The 22,534-nt window shown below is 47.4% G+C and overlaps 11 protein-coding genes across 11 annotated transcripts; 5 read left to right on the forward strand and 6 right to left on the reverse strand.

The window, feature by feature from the left end:
* Positions 1 to 46: 46 nt before the first annotated feature.
* On the reverse strand, positions 47 to 1,079 carry BT62DRAFT_929377 (LexA/Signal peptidase). The gene is made up of 5 exons (XM_043185708.1): positions 944 to 1,079; positions 785 to 894; positions 609 to 736; positions 516 to 559; positions 47 to 467 (listed from the first exon to the last, which is right to left on the reverse strand). Exons 1-5 carry the CDS (start codon positions 1,058 to 1,060, stop codon positions 276 to 278), a joined length of 591 nt encoding a protein of 196 aa, XP_043042908.1. The 5' UTR covers positions 1,061 to 1,079; the 3' UTR covers positions 47 to 275.
* On the reverse strand, positions 1,056 to 2,183 carry BT62DRAFT_964581 (DUF689-domain-containing protein; the record flags this gene model as incomplete). The annotated part of the gene is made up of 3 exons (XM_043188738.1): positions 1,056 to 1,220; positions 1,272 to 1,955; positions 2,003 to 2,183. 3 exons carry the CDS (start codon positions 2,181 to 2,183, stop codon positions 1,159 to 1,161), a joined length of 927 nt encoding a protein of 308 aa, XP_043042909.1. The 3' UTR covers positions 1,056 to 1,158.
* A 178-nt stretch (positions 2,184 to 2,361) lies between these two features.
* On the reverse strand, positions 2,362 to 3,959 carry BT62DRAFT_929379 (uncharacterized protein). Its single transcript, XM_043185709.1, has 5 exons — positions 3,508 to 3,959; positions 3,384 to 3,453; positions 3,304 to 3,339; positions 2,823 to 3,127; positions 2,362 to 2,771 (listed from the first exon to the last, which is right to left on the reverse strand). Exons 1-5 carry the CDS (start codon positions 3,684 to 3,686, stop codon positions 2,480 to 2,482), a joined length of 882 nt encoding a protein of 293 aa, XP_043042910.1. The 5' UTR covers positions 3,687 to 3,959; the 3' UTR covers positions 2,362 to 2,479.
* A 77-nt stretch (positions 3,960 to 4,036) lies between these two features.
* On the reverse strand, positions 4,037 to 5,723 carry BT62DRAFT_929381 (uncharacterized protein). Its single transcript, XM_043185710.1, has 5 exons — positions 5,307 to 5,723; positions 5,179 to 5,248; positions 5,093 to 5,128; positions 4,602 to 4,921; positions 4,037 to 4,551 (listed from the first exon to the last, which is right to left on the reverse strand). Exons 1-5 carry the CDS (start codon positions 5,501 to 5,503, stop codon positions 4,215 to 4,217), a joined length of 960 nt encoding a protein of 319 aa, XP_043042911.1. The 5' UTR covers positions 5,504 to 5,723; the 3' UTR covers positions 4,037 to 4,214.
* A 1,017-nt stretch (positions 5,724 to 6,740) lies between these two features.
* BT62DRAFT_1002986 (uncharacterized protein) lies at positions 6,741 to 8,320 on the forward strand (the record flags this gene model as incomplete). Its single annotated transcript, XM_043176894.1, has 8 exons — positions 6,741 to 6,792; positions 6,850 to 6,956; positions 7,005 to 7,019; positions 7,062 to 7,181; positions 7,503 to 7,671; positions 7,718 to 7,925; positions 7,979 to 8,060; positions 8,114 to 8,320. The coding sequence occupies 8 exons, from the start codon at positions 6,741 to 6,743 to the stop codon at positions 8,318 to 8,320; spliced, it is 960 nt and encodes a 319-aa protein (XP_043042912.1).
* Positions 8,321 to 8,555: 235 nt separating this feature from the next.
* On the forward strand, positions 8,556 to 10,430 carry BT62DRAFT_888020 (uncharacterized protein; the record flags this gene model as incomplete). Its single annotated transcript, XM_043182944.1, has 7 exons — positions 8,556 to 8,949; positions 9,003 to 9,204; positions 9,258 to 9,454; positions 9,507 to 10,023; positions 10,081 to 10,105; positions 10,154 to 10,244; positions 10,297 to 10,430. 7 exons carry the CDS (start codon positions 8,556 to 8,558, stop codon positions 10,428 to 10,430), a joined length of 1,560 nt encoding a protein of 519 aa, XP_043042913.1.
* On the reverse strand, positions 10,318 to 14,693 carry BT62DRAFT_985712 (inositol polyphosphate phosphatase). Its single transcript, XM_043189960.1, has 22 exons — positions 14,433 to 14,693; positions 13,910 to 14,379; positions 13,683 to 13,862; positions 13,568 to 13,634; positions 13,213 to 13,507; positions 13,046 to 13,162; positions 12,785 to 12,999; positions 12,647 to 12,738; positions 12,524 to 12,600; positions 12,405 to 12,471; positions 12,309 to 12,351; positions 12,240 to 12,249; positions 12,109 to 12,189; positions 11,978 to 12,062; positions 11,849 to 11,929; positions 11,611 to 11,801; positions 11,452 to 11,560; positions 11,259 to 11,397; positions 11,127 to 11,207; positions 10,915 to 11,070; positions 10,822 to 10,866; positions 10,318 to 10,771 (listed from the first exon to the last, which is right to left on the reverse strand). Exons 1-22 carry the CDS (start codon positions 14,656 to 14,658, stop codon positions 10,530 to 10,532), a joined length of 3,069 nt encoding a protein of 1,022 aa, XP_043042914.1. The 5' UTR covers positions 14,659 to 14,693; the 3' UTR covers positions 10,318 to 10,529.
* Positions 14,694 to 15,306: 613 nt separating this feature from the next.
* On the forward strand, positions 15,307 to 16,460 carry BT62DRAFT_917966 (uncharacterized protein; the record flags this gene model as incomplete). Its single annotated transcript, XM_043184068.1, has 5 exons — positions 15,307 to 15,740; positions 15,761 to 15,985; positions 16,036 to 16,261; positions 16,282 to 16,341; positions 16,392 to 16,460. The coding sequence occupies 5 exons, from the start codon at positions 15,307 to 15,309 to the stop codon at positions 16,458 to 16,460; spliced, it is 1,014 nt and encodes a 337-aa protein (XP_043042915.1).
* A 155-nt stretch (positions 16,461 to 16,615) lies between these two features.
* Positions 16,616 to 17,305, forward strand: BT62DRAFT_683260 (uncharacterized protein). Its single transcript, XM_043181857.1, has 2 exons — positions 16,616 to 16,746; positions 16,793 to 17,305. The coding sequence occupies exon 2, from the start codon at positions 16,834 to 16,836 to the stop codon at positions 17,161 to 17,163; it is 330 nt and encodes a 109-aa protein (XP_043042916.1). The 5' UTR covers positions 16,616 to 16,746; positions 16,793 to 16,833; the 3' UTR covers positions 17,164 to 17,305.
* Positions 17,306 to 18,447: 1,142 nt separating this feature from the next.
* On the forward strand, positions 18,448 to 19,772 carry BT62DRAFT_1073886 (C-4 methyl sterol oxidase). Its single transcript, XM_043178974.1, has 4 exons — positions 18,448 to 18,685; positions 18,736 to 19,024; positions 19,072 to 19,314; positions 19,368 to 19,772. The coding sequence occupies exons 1-4, from the start codon at positions 18,533 to 18,535 to the stop codon at positions 19,670 to 19,672; spliced, it is 990 nt and encodes a 329-aa protein (XP_043042917.1). The 5' UTR covers positions 18,448 to 18,532; the 3' UTR covers positions 19,673 to 19,772.
* A 954-nt stretch (positions 19,773 to 20,726) lies between these two features.
* BT62DRAFT_964598 (uncharacterized protein) lies at positions 20,727 to 22,332 on the reverse strand. Its single transcript, XM_043188739.1, has 5 exons — positions 22,020 to 22,332; positions 21,827 to 21,964; positions 21,387 to 21,776; positions 20,973 to 21,334; positions 20,727 to 20,924 (listed from the first exon to the last, which is right to left on the reverse strand). Exons 1-5 carry the CDS (start codon positions 22,314 to 22,316, stop codon positions 20,858 to 20,860), a joined length of 1,254 nt encoding a protein of 417 aa, XP_043042918.1. The 5' UTR covers positions 22,317 to 22,332; the 3' UTR covers positions 20,727 to 20,857.
* Between the last annotated feature and the right edge of the window lie 202 nt (positions 22,333 to 22,534).

The following is a 22,534-nucleotide window of genomic DNA, read 5'->3' on the forward strand; positions in this document are numbered from 1 at the left end:
TCTCCTCATCAAGGATGTTAGCACGATACTCTTTGGACAGAAATGCTTCCGAGGATGAATCTATTGTATGCCCTCAACGACATGTCTATCAATGCCATTACAACGGTCGCTGGATAACGACATCATTAGCTTCTCTTCCGAAAATTTCAACCACCTGTAATTTTTCTGTTCGCACATCTTAGTCTACTGAACACGCCTGGCTCTTCAACTTCGTAAGGACAGGGTGGCCAAATGGGCACAGCGAAAAAGCACTGAAAACGAGATAAATCGTCACACTACCAGCGTGCCGGGATAACTCTCGATTCGCGCCATTTTTCCCTTTCAACGGCAGCCACAGCAGCTCTGTGTTCCGGACTACCTCTAGTCAAGCGACCGAGATGTCGCACTGAAGGTGTCTGTAGCGAACCGATACGGCTTAAGGGCCAGACGATGAACAGCACCTTGGCCTCGATCAACGCAGCTGGTATCTACGCATTTTAATGAGAATCAGCAAGAGAGAGCGAGAATCCACACACTGGGCCAAAGGTGTTACTATCGTCGCTATGGTATGGGTCGTCACCTAGAACAGATGAACGATTAACGCGACTAATATGAAAATGAGAGCACACCTTCCACCCAGACATGTCCCTCTGGAACACATACTTGAGGATGAGGATACGGCGGCAGTGTTTCCACTATATCACCTTCCTTAGCAATGACTCGCTTCACCATGAAGCGTTTTGGGTCTATCGGAGAGCTAGATCGCGCTCAAAACGTCTACACACGGAATGAAGACTGAACACACAACAGGGTAACGATATCTCCTCGTTTAAAATTGGCTCTAGCCTGCATTGAAACCCTGTCGAGTAATGCAAAGTCATGCCAGAGCTGATTCTCGTCTGGATTGATTGTAGGCTGGAAGCAAAGCATTAATGCGCGTCGAATGGGAGTAAGCCGGACTAACCTGCATGCTTCTCCCTGTAATCTTGGTTATGGGGTAGAAACGTGCAATTAAGAATGGAATAGGCGCATATATGAGCAGACGGAGCTGGCTGCGAAGTAACAACGAAATGAAGGGCATGAATGCATCAAGGTAACAGAACAGCAATTACATTTAGTCAGCAAATGAAATTTACACGAAAGTACATGTCTACAAGTATCGTATATCCTTCCCAGCACTCAAATGTCGTCCATTCCGAAGTCAATCTCAACCTTTTCACCTGGCTTGAATGCAGGAAGTCCTGATAAAATGTGAGCAAACCATAAGAAAGAGAAAAATAAAATAGGCGTACCAAGGTAAGGGCAACTTGCGCACCTAAACGCATCACCGAGGTAACAGTTCCCACAGCTGCTAGTCGCCTTTGGTGTGCTGTTAATCAGCTTCTCCCTTTCCTCCCGCGACATGGCCCGTGCCCCGCCATCCTCCGAGCCGTCAACGACAACGACTTGGCTCTGCTTGAGCTCCTCTGCCTCCAGCTCAGCCAGTCCACAAGTACAATTCTTACACGCTTTCTTTCTCCGTGGCCCCGTCGAAGCTGTGACAGGCTCGCATGGCCGCGCCTTGTCTGAATCCGTCAAGAGTGCCTCTGCGTCAATCGGCGGGGTCCCCGGTGTGCTCAGCGTCCACAGTGCTTTCTTTGCACCAGAATTTGTCTTTTTTCGTAGGGGAAGTAATAATGGTGGATTCACAGAGTCGGCTTTTTTGAGTGGAACAGTCGCAGCAAGCGCATGCACTGGCTTTTGGGCAATGAGAGTGGATGGAGAAGTTACTGAGAGGATCGTGAAACCGCTTAGGGTCACCTCCGACGGGACCTTGGAGTCGAGAGAGATGTTGTGTAGGTGCAACGTACCCAATGGTATCAGGGACGAGAGCAACTGAGATAGCAGGGAAGAAATGTTGGGTAGGAGACCATCGTAGTCGGTGGATGAGAGAGCAACGTGAATCGATGAGTACGTTGAGGCCACCAGTGAGGTAGCTGTTAGATTATCAGTGCTCTATATAACCCTAGCACACAAAACGAACCTCCATCGACTATTCTGTCAAGCATCTGCCGGTCGACCTTCCTCGACGCTTCCAGCTCCATTACCATCGACTGATACTGTCCATCAAGAGCCGTCGCTGGAGATCCGACGGCGAGAGCTGGGCCCTTTACTGGTGTTGGTGCCGGAGGCACATACGCTGAATACACAGCAGTAGGAGACATGCTGGACGGTGGAAAGGAAGAGAGGGATGAAGAAATGAAGCGGAAAGCAAGTCCGAAAACGAAGATCGGCCGAGACACTGTGGAGTCTGAAAATTCCGAATTCTTTTTCTCCTTTTCATTATTCTTATTTCCATTGCTGACAATTCCATTCGCACTGGGCTCAAGCGCTTATTAACATTCTTGTCATCGACATCACTCAGCATTAAGGAAGTATTGTAGTCAGTATCACGAATACAATGTCCAGTATTATACATCTCGACAAGAAGGGAAAGCCAGAGTCCTTCGGACGCCGACACTTACTGCCCATCGGTAGGAGGATGAGGAACCATGTGCGGGGGGAGCTCTGTTAGCATAGGTGGAGGCATAAGAGCCGTCCTTATTCGGATCAGCATCATCCTGTACCATTCTTGGTCAGCACCAGCCTTCTCTTGCTCCGTCGTAACCGCCTGTAGATGGCCAATCTCCTTGACCCAAGCATGATACCAGTTCACGTTGCCATGTTCATCAAGTTCCATATTTTCGTCGGGTAATATTGGCATGGGTCCTGGGACGGGTGGTGGGATACCGAACATAAAGCTGGGATCAAACCTGCCAAAAAAAACTGAGATCAAGCGTCAACATGGTAATGACACTACGCACGGAGGAGGAGGATAAGTCTGAGGAAAAGACGATTGGGATTGTTGACTGGCATCTCCCTCGGGCGAAACGTATTGGGCATGAGGATCCTCATAGCTATCGGTCGCATGGTTCTCCATTTCTTGAACCTCCTCCGAACTGCGCCCTTTGCCTCCCTTCTTGTTATACTTCTTCCTCACACGATGCACGCCAGTACGTGGGTCGACATTCTCGTTGACCGTCCAATAGGAGCCTTTGCCCCGGTCAGTGAGCGGACGAGGCACCTTCTCAAAGCACGGATTCAGTGAGAGGTTGTGTCGGACTGAGTTCTACGTAAAAGAATGTCAGCATGAAGAATTTGTGATGATAGGTGTAAATATGGCCAGCCAAACATCAACAAGGCATCGCGGTCAGGCGCGGGTCGCCATATTTGATGCCAACCGTCGATCACACAATTACCGGCGACTGGACCCTTCTGACGAGAGGAAATGTTTGAAATACTTACTTTCCAGCCATTTGGCGCGGAACGGAAATAGGGAAACTAAGAACAGTCAGAATTGTGGCACAAGCAGAGGATCGACGTACCCTGGATTCGATAGCGTAGTAAATATCTTCCAAGAGCAACCGCTGGTTAGGTGACCCTTTGATAGCGTACCTATACAATTCAATCAAGATCTGCGAAAGCTTCCTACGACGCAGCACGACGCACCGAATCAATGTTGAATATGGATAGAACGGCTTTGTTCCCGGCGGCCCATCCCTCAATGAATCAAGGTTAATCGGCAAGCCTCCAGTAATCTGCACATCGTTCTCTGGTTCCGGAGGTGGCTGATAATATACAGACATATCTTCCTGCGGCTGTTCCCCCAAGTCTCCCAAGATCGTCATTGTTTGTGCCATTAGATTGTTTCGAAAAATAACCAAGAATACAGTAGTAAATCCTGAATTTGACGGGCGTTTAGTGAGAGCTGGGGCGTCGATGATGGAAGGTGAATCAACGAGGCCAAGTGGGGCTTATGTCAGACTCGCCGTGGGAAAGGCTGGACACAGCGCACGGACCGTGCAGGACATAACGGGCTATTGAGCGAGAGATGGAGAACTTGAAAGAGCATCGAACCAAGAGGAGAAAGGGGAAGAGGGAGCAAGAGGACGTAGTGTGTCTACAGCCACTGGGTTCAACATTTGCCGATAATATTTATCAAAGACAGGAAAACCCGACCAAGCAAATAAACAGCAACGTCAGTCCTTCACAATCATGGCATTTCAGTCTCTCTACCGATTGAGTTCAATAAAATCCACTATCCATAGTACCATAGAAACCGCAACAATTAGGCGTACAATAGCGAAAAAAAAAAAAGAAAGCATATCCACAGCGACAGAGAACACGAATAAATGTTAATGAAGAGCTTTCCCTTCCTACTGCACCTGTTGCGCTACCTGAATCTGACTTTGGTCCTCCGGAGCATGAGCCGGGATCATGTGGGGAGGCATTTGAAGCGTTCCATCCGGCCCCAAAGGCATGGGAGGCATCAGCGCGGACCGAACCTTGAAGAGCATCATCCGGAACCATTCCTGGTCAGCCCCAGCTTTCTCTTGCTCTTGTGTAACTTGCTGTAGGTGACCGATCTCCTTCAACCAAGCATGATGCCAATTGATGTTACCATGCTCATCCATCTCAAGACCCTCGTCTGGTGAGATAGGCATAGGCATAGGAAATCGCATGCCAGCCATCATAGGGAAATTGGGATCAAAACTATTCGGATGTCAGCATGGGTAAACACAGATCGAATGAGTGGCACCTACGGGGCAGGGTACGGTGGAAAGGGCGCTGGTGGAACCCTGTTGGGACTGCCATCATTGTCGGGCCCTGGCATAGGAGGGGTACCATATGCATTCGGATCTTCGAAGCCTGAAGGTGGCTGGTAGTCTCCGTCACCGCCATCTGACTTGTTTCCGCTCCCTGCCTTCGCTCCCTTCGTCTTCTTCTTGCGAACACGATGCACACCTGTCCGGGGGTCGACACTGTCATTTACCACCCAATAGGAGCCTTTGCCTCGGTCGGTGAGCGGACGGGGAAGCTTCTCAAAACAGGGATTCAAGGATAGGTTGTGGCGAACAGAATTCTGCAAGACGAAAAAAGGTGTGTCAGCAATCGGTGTGTATCGCACGCCTGTCGAAAACAACAAATAGGGCCAGTCAAGCATCAACAGCGCGACGCGTCTCGCACCATCAAATACGAATACATATAATTGTCCTAAACGTAACAAATGTAGGGTAAATCATGGTAAGCTCACCTTCCACCCAGCCGGTGCCGTTCGAAAATAGGGGAACTGAACAGGCTGTTAGACCTTGCGACTGGACTAGATTGCATGCCACGTACCCGAGACTCAATAGCATAGTAAATGTCTTCGAGCAGAAGCTTTTGATTGGGTGAACCTTTGATGGCATAGCTACAGGCAATAGAGTGAAGACTGAGCAGGCTGGATTCTAAGAGAGCACCGCACCCACCGAATGAGCGTCGAATACGGGTAGAATGGTTTCGTGCCAGGCGGGCCGTCTCGAAGGGAATCCAAGTTGATGGGCAGCCCGCCCGTCAGCGTCGAATCGTCAGTGCTTGTGTAGTAGGCCTCGTCCATGGCGCCTTCCTGCTGTTGGTCACCCATCATAGGCTGCTGCATGAGCTGTTGCTGAGATTCCATGTCCATCGTAAACAAAATACCAGGGAGTGGACTGAAGCTTTCGGAGCAACGAGGAGAGCACGGGCGGAGGAGAACGTGGGCGGTGGGTTATTATGTCAGACGCAGACGTGGGAAATCTAGGTCGCGCACGGACCCTCGACGAGCGGTAGCAGACACCATCGTCTTACACGACGACGAAGCAACGTCGTCAGCATGCCCGGCAATATCGATTTTAGGTGGATGTTATTGAGTTGCCCAGTAGCCACTGGGTTCAACATGCCCCGACAGCGCACGCAGCGACAAATTCATCAAGCCCAACCAAGCAAACAAATGCAATGTTTTCGGCCCTCCTTCTGACTGTTTACTGTCCTCGACTCATTATTTCCTAACCGGCTTGGTACAAGCTTTGATATTTGTACCATCAATACCCAATGGCAAACTGGCTTGGTCGTCGTAGAGAATCCTGAGCCTCTAGCTATCTACCGGGGCCAAACGAGAGCTTACGGCAATCGACGATACACTTTATACTACCTTTAGCACTATGTATCGTTGTCACGTCTCTACGTGGTGTGAGTGGGTCTTGTTAACCAGCGTCATTCATCCTCATGCGTCCTCCAGATTGTTCTACATATTTAATACGAAGAATGAATCATAAAAACTGCTTCAAATTATCTGCATACGTGTCACACTTCTTGAGCAAGGTAAATTGATTTGCCAGTTCTTACTGCCCTTTTACAGAAAAATGGTTTTTGTCGTACCTATCCTCAACATCTCAGTAATGTTCAGCCTTGGAGACCCTTGGCCGTCCATATCAAGGCACCATTGCCAGGAACCCAATACATGTATTCATGCTATTTAGGGGAAAGTCTATCTCACAATGTTTTACAAGGTTTAACGCCAATATAGATCTGCAGGCATACACTATTTGGTTGAAGCGCTCCTAGCTGCGCCCGAATGATCGCGTCTCCGTGACTTTGCATAGAACTGTTGGGGACATCTTAACTCCAAAGGGGTCATCCTCAGCCTGTCTTGGGAGGAGGGTTGGGCCTTGAGTGGAGGTGGCTTACCCATCATGTTCCAGCTTTCGCGCATATTCAGACTTGTGATTAAATAATTTGTGGTGTTACTAACTATTATTGACCGCTTTGGCATACCGATCAATTCTCCTGTTGATCACTGCCATCAGGCTAAAGGAGGCAGCCATAGGAGATACGAGACACGGTTTGTGATGTAGGGTCCGTTTTCATGCATTACCCCTACCGTCATGGCCGACGAGGAGATACTTAGAGGTCTGGATGTGGTTCGGATGTGCCAATGTAAGTCTCCCCTCCGGTGTCGCATTCAGCGCCAAAAAAACTGACCGAGTTCTTTAGTGGTGGCTACCACAGTCGTTTTGTATGATCATGGTGCTTTGCGACAAAATTCGTTATACTCCCAGTTCACTGATAACTCTTTCTTAGTTATTACTGTTGGCCAGGAGGTATGTTGATTCATCATTCTTTTCTGCATACTCTGATAAGCGGGACAGGTAGAGTACATCTGGGTAGGTGTCCCAAAATCGGACTTTAAGGCTCACAGTTGTCAGAGAAAACAGTGGTCGGCTTCAAAAACTTTGTTCATCCTGGTCAGCACGAATCCTCTCAATTCCCCTTTTGTCCTAACAGCAAGCCGCGCAGAATCGCTACTTGGGGGTGTTTTTGTTGATGTGCGTATTATCTTTCGCCGGATGTTTTCGTTTCCTAATTGCTGGTAACAGTGTTGAAGGCATTTGTCAGTACCTTTGTGTCTCATACAACGGGCTTTCGTTGAATCCAAATGCAGTGTTCATCACAAGTTATCAATCGAACATCGTGAGTGTTGTTGTTTGGCTTCTCCTTAGATGTGGTCTGACTTTATTCAGACGTGAGTCCTACGTTGTCAAAGCACTTCTTGGTGTCAGCTTTCTATTTAGATGTGAGAAGGAACTTCTTATACCATCCGTACCACTAGTGACGGTCTTCCAGGCAATATTTTCTTTCGTTTTCAGGGGTACTTCAACATACTCCTTATCTGTATCGGGGGAGCAGTGATGAGTCTTCGAGTGGTAGCGATGCATGAAGGGTCGAAGAAAATCCTCGTCTTTGTCTGTGCCCTTCTCTTGGGGGAGCTCATTTCAATGGTGACTGTCCTCAGCCTCTCATTTAAGACAACTACAGGTTGGTTCTTCATATTCATATAGAAGGATACTCATTGCCGCCGTAGTTCTATCGCAATCCAGTATACATTCTTGTATCACTACCGGTGTCCCACATTATTATTGGACATTTTACCTTTTCCCCATGGTTCTTGAAACCGTCCTCTTCGGTCTGGCGCTTTCAGTTGCCTTCAAACACATCCGGGAAAAGGGACTGTTAACCGGACAGTCAGTTTTGGACGTTCTTTTCCGCGATAGCATATCCTACTTCGTCATGTGAGACTTTTCTCTTTTATCATAACTCGACGATTTTTAACACATCTTCTCAGCATCGAGTGTGCTTTCAGCGCTAATGCAGCAACAGCATTTTACGTTACCAGGCATGACATGTACAAGAAAGGAATACTTCACGTAGGATCAACCTCTCGTTCCTGCTTAATTTTGGTTTGAATATGGTTCTACAGGTTCCTTGGCTGCAAATTCCCCAAGGGGTCTCTATTTCAATAACGGTCTTGGTTGTGTCCAGGCTTATCCTGAATCTTCAACATGTATACCACCTACCCATTCGAGATCATTCAGCGGTGGAATCGTCTATCCAATGGCGAGAACCCTCTGACGAAGTCGATTTACCGGATGTCAGGCTGTACAAGCTGAACTCTCCGCCACCTTAAACATACTATCACAAGGAGAGCGTCGCGATCGGCCATGTTCACTACGTGGATATTTTCCGGTATATATGTACAGTAAGTAGTATCATATTGTAACAGTAGTTCGCACCGGAGATGCAGAGAATTTTGTTTGGATTCACCTAGAGATGCTACTTGCGGAAGGACTTCGAAGCGGGTTTCGGAGTTCGAAATTTGTTCTAATTTGCTTCTCCCTCCTCAAGTCCTTTCAAGGTCAGGCATGGACTCCATCATCGAAGTGCAACGACAGACGCACGAAGAAATCGAACGCTTTGAGCGCGCATTGTACACCATACTCTCGCGGCCGCATTCTACCCAGGAAACTAGGCTGCAAAATGAGCACAGAGCGTCACAGATGCTAGAACGCATTTCATCACGGGCGACGACGTTGAACAACCTATACGTGGACGAGGCAGCACGCAAGGCTGAGATAGATGTCTTGTCAGTGTCTTCGCAACCCAACGACCTGTCAGAGTTCTATGCGCGGTTGGTTAAAATACAAGAGCACCACAGCAAGTATCCTGATTCTGTCCCAGGGGGGTTCGGTCTTGAACTGGCGACGCTGTTGGAAGAGCCAAATCAAGACGGGGACGATGATTACGAGGAGGAAGACCGTACGTGACTCTCTCTTTCTTCCGACGCGAATGATGAACGCGTCTTCATGCAGCCGTTTCCCTGTTATTCTCTGGGGAAGAGGCATATGGGAAATATCTCGATTTGTATGTCAACCATACTGCATACTGCAATATCAAGAATGTTGGCAAGCGACCAGGATACCTCCAGTATCTAGACTTGCTGATGACGGCCCAAAGCGGTCTTATTCACCAAGAGTTGTCGAAGGAGGCACGTTTTACAAAGGACTATGAAAAGTATATCCTCGTATCTCACTTCGTATTTCTCTTTGCATTAATCCTTCTCTCAGCTATATAACCAATCTTTACACATACCTCTTGTCTTTTGCAAGGCGCACACAGCCTTTGGTTGATATCAATGTTCAGCAACAAGAAGCAGAGACAGAGTTCACCAAACTTTGGGACGCAGGGGAGTTGAAGGCTTGGGAAGAGCCCAGCTCAAAGTCACAGGCAAATGGCGAATCTGGTGGAATTTGGTGTAGTGCTTGTACGTGTCACTCCTTATTACGAAATGCCATTCACGCCAAGTTCCTTTCAAGGCCAAAAGCATTACAGCAAGCAGACTGTATACGATGCTCATCTTACTTCAAAAAAACACATCAAAGCCTCTGCAAGGCAGGTCGAAACTGGTGAAGCACCCGCAAACCCAAACGGAACCCACACCCCATCCCAAACTAAGACAGCTCACACTTCCAATTCTTCTGCAAAGTCTCGTCTTCGGAACTCTGCTCTATATACGCACCTTTCCACAGCACTTCTTGTCACACTTATTCCCTTACTGAACGACACCAAGTCTAATGTTGAGCGTCGGTTCTCGCTAACGGCTCGTGAACGTGAGCAAGAGCTTCTGGATCAAGCCAAGCCACCAGCGCCTGTACCAACAGCTGCGGGCGAAAATGAACAGCAGGAGGAGGAGGAGGAAGAGCGGATTTATAATCCGTTGAAACTGCCACTTGGCTGGGATGGAAAACCCATTCCATATTGGTTGTACAAGCTTCATGGTCTGGGGGTTGAATACCGATGCGAGATATGTTCTGACCATGTTTATATGGGAAGGTATGTTACACGTCGTTTCTGAATCATTATGTGACCATGCTGATGACACGATACTAGGAAAAACTTTGACCGTCATTTCCAGGTAAGCACAGCTCCCTTTTAATGATAGAAGGGGCTGACAGAATGCTAGGAATCCCGACATGCCTTTGGTATGCGTGCTTTGGGACTTCCCAACACGAAACATTTCCATGAGATTACAAGGATAGAGGATGCTCTGTCTCGTCAGTTTATATCTTTGCGCTTTTCCTTTTGATTCACTGAATAATATTACAGTTGCTGAAAAACTGAAGCAAGAGGGACGCCATGAAATTTTTGAGCAGGAAACGATGGAAGAGCTGGAGGACGAGGAAGGCAATGTCTATAACAGAAAGACGTACGAGGACCTCAAGAAACAAGGCCTGATCTAAAATTATGAATTTTTGTATGGTATATTTTAATACTGTAATTAGTTGGGTTTGTTCAGTATGTCCGGAACTGTTCATGATGATTGAGAGGCAAGGATGTGATTATGAGACGGACCCATTTGATCTCTTTATGCGCAATGGTGGGGGAGGTGGCGGTGGCTTTCTCGGTGCGGGCGCAGGTTCCAAGGGAGTTTGGAGAGTGAGTGCGTGCGTGAACAGCTCTTCATCGGATGATGAGGGGGAAGAAGACGAAGGCGACTCCTCATCGAATGGATTTCTTCTGGCACTATGCCGACTAGGAGTGTCATTGAACTCGGAAATTGGCACCATACCCTGGGGAAGGTCTTGATGCACACGTCAGGAATACTGAGGACATCGAAATGAAGAGGCTCACCCGGAGTATCCCACCATGCCTTCTCATCGGTACTAGGTAAGGGAACTGCACACGTCGGGTTAATAGAAGTCTTGAAAGGACCGAGGAGCTTACGATCTTGATGATCCAATGACACAACGAGCGAAGCCAGCTTCTCGTCCAACTTTTCACCCGGCGCCGTGGAAATAACGCTATCCAGAAGGACCTTTTGCAGGGCTGTGCGTTTGGCTGTATCTATTATGCGAATATTTGCTCTGAAGATTGCAAAAACTAGAATAGCATCATAAGGGAAGGGGTCACAATGGAAGATACATGCATGCACGTACCAGGTCTATGATCCGATCCTCTCAAATCTGCTCGGGAGTAAACAGAGAGATCGAGTTGATTTCCACGGTAAAGAATACGGTCTATGTACATGGTTAGGATACAAGCAAATGTTAGAAAGAAGGAAATCATACCGGTCCAAGCGGGTACACGGGCTTTTTCACTGGTATCATAGTTATCAGTACCAACGTCGTACCGGTACGTCGGTCTGAACAATAGTGGACCCTCCTCGTATCCAGTGAATGCTAGTCCCGCATCCATGACTTGTTTGAGCTACGGAGGCAATGTAACAATTAGTGAGGAAACGTATAAAAGTAGGACTCTTACTTGATCGGCTGACACCAGGCTATCAAAGTCATCAGACTGTGCTAAAGTCCGAACGATTTCATTATCCAAATCTATTCGGTAGTTTGTATCTGCAAGCCATATAATATTCCTGCAAAGAACGATCAACAAAGTAGTGGGGAATGCCAGCCAGACACGTACTCATGGCTTGATATGGTCTTTCCTTTCAGGAAATGTAAGTCGTTGACAATGGTTCTGTAGTCGGCATTCCGTTCATCAACGTTAGAATGACCAGCGGCAAGATGGGCCGTAAGGAAACAGAAATTGGTATCATGGTATTGTAGGCGTATCCCTACAGCACCTTTATTGCCCGACATCCCTCTCAAACCGGTCTAATATCAAAATGAAGTTGTGCTCTATAGGCCGGCAAGAAACACACCTTCCGTGACGTAGCTTCAACATTCCGAATCACTGGCGCCAATTCAGCCTTCACAAGAACGAACAAAGCCGTACCGACCAGCTTTGTCGTGGTCAAATTTTGAATACATAGACTGATATAAGAACTAACCTGTTCACTCCTCAAAAGAACGTAAGAGGACTTCTTGTGAGGACGACGCTCTAGAGTATCCAGTATTCGAGCCTCCCATATCCGCCTGAGTTGGTGTTAGATCTAACGGCGTCCACGATATATTGCCTCACCGTTTCTCTGGATCTGTCTGTACGATTTGCTGTGCAGTTAAAGGGACTATTTCCTGAAATCCTAGAATAAACATGTCGGGTCTTCACCCTGCGTTAGGAAATCGTCAAGTGCACTTATAGGAAGCACACACTCCCCGGCACCTGTGAAAAAAAAAGTCAACATAATAAATAGTGAAGTCAATATTCGACGTGATGCTCACTCTCACGAGGAAACAGCCACGGTATTAGAGACTCAGAAGGCGGCTGTGAGATAATTACGGTAAGCTGCAGCGTCAAGCGAAGGAAAGGGGACTCACGCGGCCATTCAAGTTCCAGGTACCAGTGAAGATAGTGCATTTCTTCGTCGTGGAGTATTCTCCTAGACTACGCCCTTCACATGAAGACAATGAAAGTAAAGTCCGAACCATGCACATACCGTTGTTCTAATGCTTGCCGCACCGAATCATGAACAGGATCAAATATAGTCACCATCTTCTGGGAATTCATGTTCCCCTAGAAGACGTCAAAAACCATACAAGATGGGATACTTGGTACATACCAAGAACATGTCAATAGCGGTCTGTTTGGCCTTATCCTGGAAATTATTGATGTATGCACGCGAAACGCTCTTAGTTGCGTCAGAAAGTACACCTACTAGAGAGTTAACCAATGCATGTGTATCGCACCTGTCACTCACCTGCCAATGTGCGCTTTCCGCTACGGGTGAAACTTGTATTCAAGGCACCAGTACCAGCGTAGATTCTCGATAAAGCGTCACCATTTTCTGCCCAGAGTTCTCGATGGACGGACCAGAGGGGATGAGAGTGGATCCACTCTCTTCGGACCAGCAATATGTACTGCTCTAAAGTCAATCGAGACAGGATATCTTGGACAAAATTAGTCCGGTCAAGGCTACAAGTCACATGAGACGAGACGAGAGCATTGATGGTTCTCTTACCAGTCCAGACAGTTACTTCTGAATACACCCTTTTGCTGCGTCACTACTTCGTCGGTGTTCGTGTCACACATAGTAAATCCATATTGATCAACATGATCGGTGATAGGTTCCGTTCGTCTAAACCACAAGAGGTAAGCCTATTTGATTGCAACAGATGAAGACAGCACCTTAATTCTCTGACGACGCTGTCGTGTCCGCCAATCCTGACCGCGTTGTGGAAATCAAAATGCGTTATGCCTAGAGATTCACCAAACACTCCACGAGCTATACGCAAATGGCGACCGTATGCACTAGTCAGAATTGCTTCATTTTCCTTTGTTCCTAGTAAATTGATAACATGGACGCCGCCATACTCCTCCGTCAGATGAGAAAAATGCCTTTCAAAGGCTGGTTGCGAGGCATGTGGACGAGTAATCTGAATTCGTTGACCAAACGTTTGAAGACCTTGCTGTTCCCAAAATACTGTAAAATTGGACACATACATTGAGGGAAAATGCTCTGTTAAAAAGATGAAGTACACACATGGAACGCTTCCGCGAACTTGTACATAACTAACAGTGTGCTGATCAGTAGTAAACAGGATTTCAGTCTGGTGGGAGCTTAGAGGAGCAATGCAGAAATCAAGAGAAAAGCAAACCTCGACAAAATTCGCACAATTGCCGTCATCATCGACTCCACGCGTGTTAAAACGGGTGCCTGCTCGTTTGGAACCGAGTCGGGATATCAACGATAGAGTTGCAATGGTCGGTTTGCCATCGGTTGGGGGCATCGGGAGAGCCATGGATGAGATACCTACGTATCCTTGGATCGCTAGAATCTGTATACGGTATAGAGCAGATTCTTAAGAAAGATTCTCTTACTCACAATGAAATGGCAACGATCCAAGTCTTCGCGTTCTTGGGGGTCCAACCGCTCCCTAAATTCCAGCAAACTCCTCGCAACATATTCGTTCCATACAAATCGTTCATCAAAGCTACCTGGGTCCCGGGAAAGGGTTGGATCTCGAGCAAGTCGCTGAGAAAGTCGCGAGGAGAGATCCCACTGAGAGTTTATGGTATAGTAGAAGGAACCTGAGGATAATATCTTCGTCAATGGCATACAAGGATGCTCGAAGACTTGAGAAGAGGGCATGGCCTGAGCATAATTGTCGCGCGATGAGTAGTCACTAATATCAGGACTAGGCAGATCTCTACTGAGAGAGAGATCATCCCAGGCCGAGGATGTCAAGCTATAAAAGCCGACTTCATGTATTCGGGCGACGGCTTCCGACGAAGGTGCAGATGGACGTGTATTCCCCACTTCCGAGGCACTGGTCACAAGAACGAGGAAGATGTCTGGAATACGGTTATTAATATTGGTAACAATGTCGAAGGAGGACCGAACACACCATTATCTATCGAAATGAGACCAAGACATCCCTTCACAACCCTATTCGTCAACCTGACCGCACTAGACAGATCTACTTCGTCCTTGGAAAGGAATTCTACCACTGTCTGGTTGTAATTCTCGCCGGCACGAAAGACAAGAATGCGCTTGGGACGACCTAGTTGTTCATCTTGTGAGCTCGTAGCAAGATACAACGCCCTGGGGTTGCTTGCGAGGTAGAGATACATGGCATCAAGAACGTCGACGCAGTGACTGAGTTGTGGCAACACCAATTTGGGCGGGGAGCTTGTCAAAAGCTTGCAGTGCAAATAATGCCCACGCGATTTCGCGTCAATTTCAAATTTGCTGCCTCTTCGGGACACGGTTTGGCCAACGTTCAGCAATACATATTGTTACACTGCCTACCGAAAGCCGTAAACTGAAGTGCGGCAGAGATGACCCCAATACCGATATGTTCTGATTCACAACCCTGACATGTTGCTATGTACGCTAACCGTAACAGCCGACGACAAAAGGCACAAAAGGTTTCAGCACCACGTTTTCGGTGGTGAACTAGTGCAGGCAAATTTCTTTCCGACTTGGCAATCGCCTCGTGCAATTCAATTACTCATGTGAAGAACAATATCAATTCCTAAAGTACATTCGTTTCTCCTGGAATTCCTTCTGGCTTCCATCTTCATATCAGTCTCAGTCGGCTAGTCAGTATGTGTTGCTGATCTGGATGAAGGAATATATCGGGAGGCTGTAACACTTATGAAATCCTATTTGATAACTAACGCTGGTCATCTCAATGTAACCCAGGGACATAACCGCCCATGCGACTCTTGTCTTGATTTCTATCGGTCCATACATACCCTGGGCTTGGAGTTTTCTCTATGGCGCCCAATCTCTATAATCTCACCGTTTTGGATCAGTCCCCCACTTTCATTTACTCTCCGTATCGCGAAGGGGACCTCAACTCATCTTGGAAAGTCTTCTATTCAAATAGTCCAGACAGCTCTTATGATTCCACGCACAACTCAGATAACCTGGCTTCCGGCACGTCCCTTCACAGTACAACTCTGCAGGGCGCGAGCCTCCAAATATCTTTCGTGGGCACCGCGATTTACCTCTCTGGTTCGGGTACTGCTGGCAGCTACTCCACGACACTTGATGGCGGTGATGCCGTTGATGGCAACCCAGCCAATGGCTACCTCGTTAGTCACGACGGCTTGGACTATGAAGCCCACACGCTGGTTTTGAATACGACTTCCACATTGCAGTTGAATGTAACGTCAGCGTTAATGACCGTAGGCGTTGGTGATGAGGGGTGCGTATGTCTCTTGCCAGTGCCGAGCAGATCCATGGTTTAAACCATCCTCTGGAACATAGTGCTACAATAACGGACACGAAACATCTTGCAATTGATGTGGCTAGTGATGGCTCGACGTCATTGGACTCGTTCTTTACAACTAATGGCAATGGACCATTTAACACCAACCACGATGCACAAGGGTATTCACGAATAGACACGACAGGCAAGGGATCAAAAATTTTATTTTCTTTCAGTAGCGCGTGAGTAGATCTTTCGCTGTTCTCTTCCATGATTTTCCTTATCTGCGTAGCTCTGCTGTCTTTGTTTATGGTTCGACGAATTATGACCACGGTGCTTACAGCGTTACGCTAAGCCCCGCAGCCGGGGTGTCGACATCTACGCGAACTTTCAATTCAACTTCAAAGTGGTTCGCTTATGACGCCTTAACGTACTGGGAGACAAACCTCGATCGAGACAAAACGTATCAAGTCACCTTCGAGAACCTGGCAGATGGTAAATATATGGATATTCATCAGGTGTGTCTATTCTAACATAGAAGACCTTTCCCGGCTCTAACTTCCGCGTAGGTGCTCTTAAAGGATGGAGTACCGGTATCGTGAGTCTATCCCTTCGTCGGGACTGTGAAGTACCAATTTCGCGTACTAGGACGAGTTCTTCATTGAGTTCTGCGGCGTCAGTAACCGGATCCTCGGGTTCTTCAGCTCCTTCCTCTGACCATACACTATCGACCGGAGCTGTCATTGGCGTCACAGTATGCAAATTCATTCAAAAAATGCTTGGATGCCTGCTGACTATTTTAAAAGGTGGGTGTAATTGCTGTTGTTGTGGCAGCATGTTACTTCCTATTCCTATGTTGTCGGCAAAGGTATGGTGCTCTCCTCCTCCCGTGTAAACAAGTACATGATATTTCACTGGAGGGGGAATAAAGCCCGATATAATGCGACGTGTTTGACTGATTTGCGCGATCCTGCCGAATCCCCCCAGTATCAAAATCCTCAATGTAAGATCCTTTGTTGTGGTTTGAGCGAGATCTAACCTTAACGCAGAATTTCAGCCATTGCTCTCAGGATATGTTGAACCCTTCGTGATGCCGCCGGCGTCGAACACAACAATTGGATACCATCCAAAAAATAATACGACCACTGGTACCGGATCTTCCGTGTTTACCAATGCAGCCCGTTCACCTTCACTCAACCAACTCCCTTCCACAAGTCGGCTGACGTACCATCTCACAGAAGATGGAATGACGGTGTTCGGGTCGAAAGGGACAACCACGGCACAGCCAACTGAACGAAGAAATCGACCTGCTAGACAGGAAACCGACGCAGGTCCTGTCTTGATACAAGATCATGAATCTCAGTATGACATTCTTCCTCCCGGTTACAACCCTGCTTGGACATCGGGGGCCAGCAGGTAATATAAATGTCTGGGAATATCTTATGAGAAGGGTTCCAGCTACTGGTACCTGTATCTCAGTCATACGCATACTCGGACTCAAATTTATGGTGCATATTTATAGTTTATACAGAAGTCTGGTAGAAGCTATCATGATAATGGAGAGCCGTGACGTCTAGGTAGCTAGTCGTACTTGTAGAAACTTAGTAGGGAAAAGTACCTGGACTAATGTTTATTTGGTAGTTGAACTGGCCATCTTTAGCTTATCATTCTGGGTTTCGACACTCAAACGTCGCAAGCGTACCTATGGTTTTCAAGAAAACGTTCAGGACACGTGGGGAGCACAGAAGATCTTCATTTGGCATCTGGAAAAACCTGGGAGAACACAGAGTCAGCATTTATAGGACACGGAGCAAGGCTTGCATACGCCAGATAGACCAAGTCTGTTTTCCTTGTCTGTCTGTACCATAATAGTGACAGAGCTATGAAGGATCAATCACGTTACCGACGGCAAATATCAAATAACTTACTAGACAATGTTCTCTAGCGTTAATGGAACAATTTGCCTAGGTACATTTCCGACGTGATTGAGCTCCAAAGAGGGACGTTCTTTTTGCGTAGGACAGAGCGATTGTTGGGTCCAAAGGCACGGGTGCTCAGTCCGTATGTGTGCTTTCCCTTGCTCCATTCTGCAAGACCTTCTTCGGGGCTGGGTATAGCAGTCATTTTAAGTAAAAATGGGAATTAAGGAGATGGTGGCAAGAAGAAAAGGCACAATAGCCCTGAAGCGCAGATCCCTGCCATGCGTTGCTCAAAAGCCGGTTAAAAAAATACGCGGCACATTTCAATAGAGGTCATCGGGTAGTCAATCCTACAGCGGCGCATACAAGCGGGTTCAGAATCGAAACGACGTGGTAGAGATAGAGATGGAGAACAAAGTTCTTACGCCACAAATGCGGTCTTGCTTCGTTCAACCCCAATACCACTGTCAACATGTCAATGCTAGTAACGGACAAATACTTTGCAGATATCTATCTAGGGGCTCGAGGGCGCAAAGTGACTTTTCTGTTATTCCTGTCTCATTCGAATGGCAGTTCCGATGAACACAGTCACGGTCCTCGTTTCCAGGTCGCAATACATGTACATCACGAGAATCTTCTTAGCCAGAGGAAATGAACGAGAGTTCACTGTTTAACTTTGAGCGCTAGCGTTGACGGCTGACTCTCACATGCAGTCACAATATTTGTCCAGACTAGGCCGTTCGAGACCGTTATACGTCGGTAGAATATGTATCAACATGACCTCACGCCATTGGTGTAAAATTTAAAGTGGTACGGTTTCCAACTGTATAAAGGGACCAAGACGAAGAAGCCCTTTTCACCCGCTCTGTCATGTCTTTCAATGCTACAGTGGCTGCCGAGTCCCTCTACGCCGGTACAGACCTCCAGTCATTAAATTGGGTTGAACAGCAATGGATCGCGTGGTACATCTGGATTGGCAATCCAGTCATCGCGACAGGCTTAATGAGCTTTTTGATGCATGAGGTTCGTCTGAGTTAGAAATTTATTTTGTTCTTGACTGTAAATATCTGTAGATCGTCTACTTTGGACGCTGCATACCATGGATAATCATTGACGCCATACCCTACTTCCGTCAGTGGAAGCTGCAGCCTACAAAGATACCTTCGGTTCAGGATCAGTGGGAATGCACAAAGCTGGTTCTCTTCTCTCACTTCACCATCGAGCTTCCCCAGATCTGGTTATTCCATCCTTTGGCTGAGTCGATTGGAATGTCCACCTATCAAGTCCCTTTCCCTCCCCCGAAGACAATGGTGCCTCAAATTCTATTCTTCTTCTTCTTTGAAGATTTCTGGCACTTTGGTGGTACGATTCCTCTCGTATTCTCGTTTATCGTGTCTGATAGGTTGTAGCGCACACCCTCTTCCACCAGGGTGTCTTTTACAAGTATATCCATAAGATACATCACCGTTATGCTGCGCCCTTCGGTCTTGCCGCAGAGTACGCGCACCCCGCGGAGGTTATGGCTTTGGGTATGGGGACGCTTGCTGGCCCCCTTCTCTATTGCGCTTATACTCGTGATTTCCACATCATGACGATGTACATCTGGATCACCCTTCGCCTCTTCCAAGCTGTAGATTCTCACAGCGGTTATGGTGCGTTGCGCTTACAGCTCCTTGTACTTGTTACAACCTCATGCCACCTTCAGACTTCCCTTGGTCTCTCCAGCACATCCTGCCATTCTGGGCGGGAGCCGAGCACCACGATTTCCATCATATGACCTTCACAAACAACTTCTCTTCCTCGTTCCGCTGGTGGGACAGGATTTTTGGTACCGACACCAACTACATTAAGGTGAAAGCCCGTCTGCGTGCTGCCAAGTATGCGAACAAGAACGCCACCAAAGAGGAGCGGTTGGCATATGAGCGCAAAGTAATGGCTCAGGTGGAGGCTGAGGGTCTCGCAGCAGAAGCGACGGTCGAGAACAGTGTCGGCAAGGGGAAACATGATTAAATAATGATGAATCACGCCCGCATGCTTAAATCACAACTTGATTATATTATAGCTATTTTTACTCTTCATCGTAGAACGAATGCGATGTCGGCTATTGTTCGCGTTAGTCCTGATGACTTCCTGCATCACGCATTTCGACAGTCACGGAGGAATTGCTGAACTGCATTCCGTGTGAAGAACTCTACGGCTGCGGCAAGGTGCTCCAATGATTGTAGTAAAGCTGAAAACATAGCAGCCGAAAATGACCTATGACCGTAATAGAGGCACACAGGTTGAGTACCCGGTAATGTCGTGATATGTCATCACAGGAGGGATGTGCGGCGGGAGATTTAAGTGAATAATGAGCTATTGGAGATGGGTCCGAGAACCCCCATCCTCTCACCTTGCCTTATCACGGAGTCCTAGGGCTTCGCACCGTACCGTATACAGTATACGGTCGTATAGCCACGGTACAGTGATGGGCGACGGTCGGTCTGTATATCGTACCGCCAACCTGGCTCTAAGAGCCTTGACGGTACGGTACGGGCATGAATACGGCCGATATGTGAAAAGATTTTTTTCGGATGTTGTACACCCCATGCCGATCACGGCCATATGACTGGTTAGTGTAGTGGCAGACGGTCGACTGCTAGAAAGAACTGAAATGAAGAAAAACACATCTGTGGTACTAAGGATAGCTATCAGCATCGATGGAACTATCTCATTATGATAGAAAAGTTGAACTCGACATAGATGTAGGGCAAATTCATATGCCACTATGGACCAGATGTTATGACAGACAAGCGAGACGTTTTTTAAGTCACGCTGGTCTAGCAGAGAAAGAATTACCGCTTAGGATATCTTCATTACAGCCCATTCCAGAGAGCAGTGTCAGCGCACAGGAGAAATAATAGGCACCAACTATCATCCGAACATACCAAGGATTTGATATAAATACGCAAAGTGGCCACTCATAAGCCGGAGAAAATTGTTGAAGATGAACATTGAATGCTTGGATGAACGTGAGATTTCGCGTTCAGGTTCAGGATCAGTCAGTTGCAATTATGTTATATTTCCGGCTCTAATTTCTCAAACGTCTGACTCTCAACTTCCTTCCTCAACTGTGCGCAGCCGAGGCACTGTTCGGGTGTGGCTTTGGGCATTACATATGTCACCGCATGCTATGAGCGTTTTATATAAAGGTTTCTACGAAACAGATTGTGACAGCGTTGAAGAACTGCCGGCTCTTGGTATCATCGGCATAAAGGAACGCCTGCACAAACTGGTCAGCGAGGTCTGGAAGGTTACAGAGGAAACGCACCTATTCAAAACCAGGCCTTTCAATGCCCTTATTTCACGTTTCAGTTCATCAGCAGGCGTTGGTGAAGTATTGTTATTATTCGACTGCCCACTAGCCGAATAAGGACGGAAAGGAACGTATACTTGAGCACTGATATACCCAGTCAAGTCAGACAGAGACTGAAGAGTATGTTGCAACGCAGTGGTCTTGGTTTTCGAGTCTCGTGGAAGAGCAGCAGAGAGCTCATTTAAGGAATTAAGAAGCGGTGATGGAACAGGCGGAGTCGGAGGATCAAATGTCCAACGCACATTATCTGACGGGTGAGTATCTTCAGGCAGTGACCTGAATACTGTCAAAGTGGTCAGAGTTTCCCAGAGCTTATGCTATATAAGATATAAATTACAGTCTATAATCGTTGAGAGAAAACAATCGCACCTCATACTGGACGCCTTCATCACTAAGAAGCCAGGGAATGTGACTCTCCATGAGCCTGAAGAGATCCTCTGTTGTGGGATTGGCCTCAGCCTCCTCCTTACCAACACCAAATTCCTGAATACCGCATCGCAGTAGTGTCAGAGGCGGAATTTCGAAAGGTTCGAACTTCTTTTCCTCGCATTCGCGAAGTATATCCTTCAGAGAGCGACAGTCTGAAAACCCAGAGGGCTCTCTGAACTTGTAGGGCTTCGGAAGGAGCGTCAGATTTTCAGCTTGAGATTCTTTAAGAGAGGCGAGCGAAGCAGTAAGATTCCGAAAGAGGGTGCTATGATGGTCCCGAAGGGAGTGGCGAGCGGTTGTGGTACGCGTGATTCGTGGCAGGAGAAAGCGCTAAAGGACATTTAGAAAACAAAAACCCAGCTTTGGCATATCTGACCCACGTAATATATAAGAACAAGCGCTGCAGAACCACCTAATAGCCAAGAAAATATTCTGAATATTCCAAGAAGGAGATTGGGGAGATTAGATGGTGGTGGCTGCGGGTACGCCCGTGGTGGTACTACGGGAAGTTGGGGTGGCTGCCGGTAAACGATAAGTCCCAAGATGCTTTCTGCGAGGCCTCAAGAGACGTACCAATTCCCGTAACAAGCCTTCTATCTCAACCTCATTGAGACCCTTGTCAAGGAGAAATTTTCGTTTGGAAAATATGTCTTGTTGTTGTGTGGAAGGAGATCTCAAGAATGAACGTGCTCTCGAGACGAGCTGTGCCCTCTCATCAACACTGCTCATCGCAGGCGTCGTGTCTGTCGCGGGAGGAATCTGAACAGAAGATGGGGCCGTAGTACTGTTCGGAACATCTGGAGATGGTTCTGCTGGTGGTGCTGGTGCAGGAGTCTGTGGTACATTGTCGGGGGTGTCGTCGTTGGCCATCGTGGGGGGGGGGAAGTCGTCGGCTACTCCGGTCCGGACCCCACAGACGCATGTGATTCCGCCATCCACAACAGATCGCTGCTGTTCTGTATGTCGACTTACATACAAAAAAATTGTATACTTGAGATTTGCCCCCGTTATCTCAAATTCCTTGTAGTAAAATTTTTGACCAAAACTTAGAACGGTCAGTACTAGGGCCCTAGGGGACAAACTATAGG

This window comes from Guyanagaster necrorhizus (assembly GCF_019112545.1).
Source record: "Guyanagaster necrorhizus MCA 3950 unplaced genomic scaffold BT62scaffold_6, whole genome shotgun sequence".
Taxonomy (NCBI): domain Eukaryota; kingdom Fungi; phylum Basidiomycota; class Agaricomycetes; order Agaricales; family Physalacriaceae; genus Guyanagaster; species Guyanagaster necrorhizus.

What these genes read in the sequence shown, in the direction of transcription:
- BT62DRAFT_929377 (XM_043185708.1), bottom strand. Translation starts at nt 1,060, where the DNA reads ATGCCCTTCATTTCGTTGTTACTTCGCAGCCAGCTCCGTCTGCTCATA. An exon ending in TTACAGGGAGAAGCATGCAG is followed by an intron (nt 895 to 943) that starts GTTAGTCCGGCT and finishes CTTTGCTTCCAG; the next exon opens with CCTACAATCAATCCAGACGA. An exon ending in GGGACATGTCTGGGTGGAAG is followed by an intron (nt 560 to 608) that starts GTGTGCTCTCAT and finishes CATCTGTTCTAG; the next exon opens with GTGACGACCCATACCATAGC.
- BT62DRAFT_929379 (XM_043185709.1), bottom strand. Translation starts at nt 3,686, where the DNA reads ATGACGATCTTGGGAGACTTGGGGGAACAGCCGCAGGAAGATATGTCT. An exon ending in CCATATTCAACATTGATTCG is followed by an intron (nt 3,454 to 3,507) that starts GTGCGTCGTGCT and finishes TGAATTGTATAG; the next exon opens with GTACGCTATCAAAGGGTCAC. An exon ending in CAGACTTATCCTCCTCCTCC is followed by an intron (nt 2,772 to 2,822) that starts GTGCGTAGTGTC and finishes TTTTTTTGGCAG; the next exon opens with GTTTGATCCCAGCTTTATGT.
- BT62DRAFT_929381 (XM_043185710.1), bottom strand. Translation starts at nt 5,503, where the DNA reads ATGGACATGGAATCTCAGCAACAGCTCATGCAGCAGCCTATGATGGGT. An exon ending in CCGTATTCGACGCTCATTCG is followed by an intron (nt 5,249 to 5,306) that starts GTGGGTGCGGTG and finishes TATTGCCTGTAG; the next exon opens with CTATGCCATCAAAGGTTCAC. An exon ending in CGGCACCGGCTGGGTGGAAG is followed by an intron (nt 4,922 to 5,092) that starts GTGAGCTTACCA and finishes TTCGTCTTGCAG; the next exon opens with AATTCTGTTCGCCACAACCT.
- BT62DRAFT_985712 (XM_043189960.1), bottom strand. Translation starts at nt 14,658, where the DNA reads ATGTATCTCTACCTCGCAAGCAACCCCAGGGCGTTGTATCTTGCTACG. An exon ending in GTCATTGGATCATCAAGATC is followed by an intron (nt 10,867 to 10,914) that starts GTAAGCTCCTCG and finishes CGACGTGTGCAG; the next exon opens with TTCCCTTACCTAGTACCGAT. An exon ending in GGCATGGTGGGATACTCCGG is followed by an intron (nt 10,772 to 10,821) that starts GTGAGCCTCTTC and finishes GTGTGCATCAAG; the next exon opens with ACCTTCCCCAGGGTATGGTG.
- BT62DRAFT_683260 (XM_043181857.1), top strand. Translation starts at nt 16,834, where the DNA reads ATGCCGCCGGCGTCGAACACAACAATTGGATACCATCCAAAAAATAAT.
- BT62DRAFT_1073886 (XM_043178974.1), top strand. Translation starts at nt 18,533, where the DNA reads ATGTCTTTCAATGCTACAGTGGCTGCCGAGTCCCTCTACGCCGGTACA. An exon ending in AGATTTCTGGCACTTTGGTG is followed by an intron (nt 19,025 to 19,071) that starts GTACGATTCCTC and finishes GATAGGTTGTAG; the next exon opens with CGCACACCCTCTTCCACCAG. An exon ending in AGATTCTCACAGCGGTTATG is followed by an intron (nt 19,315 to 19,367) that starts GTGCGTTGCGCT and finishes TGCCACCTTCAG; the next exon opens with ACTTCCCTTGGTCTCTCCAG.
- BT62DRAFT_964598 (XM_043188739.1), bottom strand. Translation starts at nt 22,316, where the DNA reads ATGGCCAACGACGACACCCCCGACAATGTACCACAGACTCCTGCACCA. An exon ending in CGCTTGTTCTTATATATTAC is followed by an intron (nt 21,777 to 21,826) that starts GTGGGTCAGATA and finishes AATGTCCTTTAG; the next exon opens with CGCTTTCTCCTGCCACGAAT. An exon ending in AAAGGCCTGGTTTTGAATAG is followed by an intron (nt 20,925 to 20,972) that starts GTGCGTTTCCTC and finishes CAGTTTGTGCAG; the next exon opens with GCGTTCCTTTATGCCGATGA.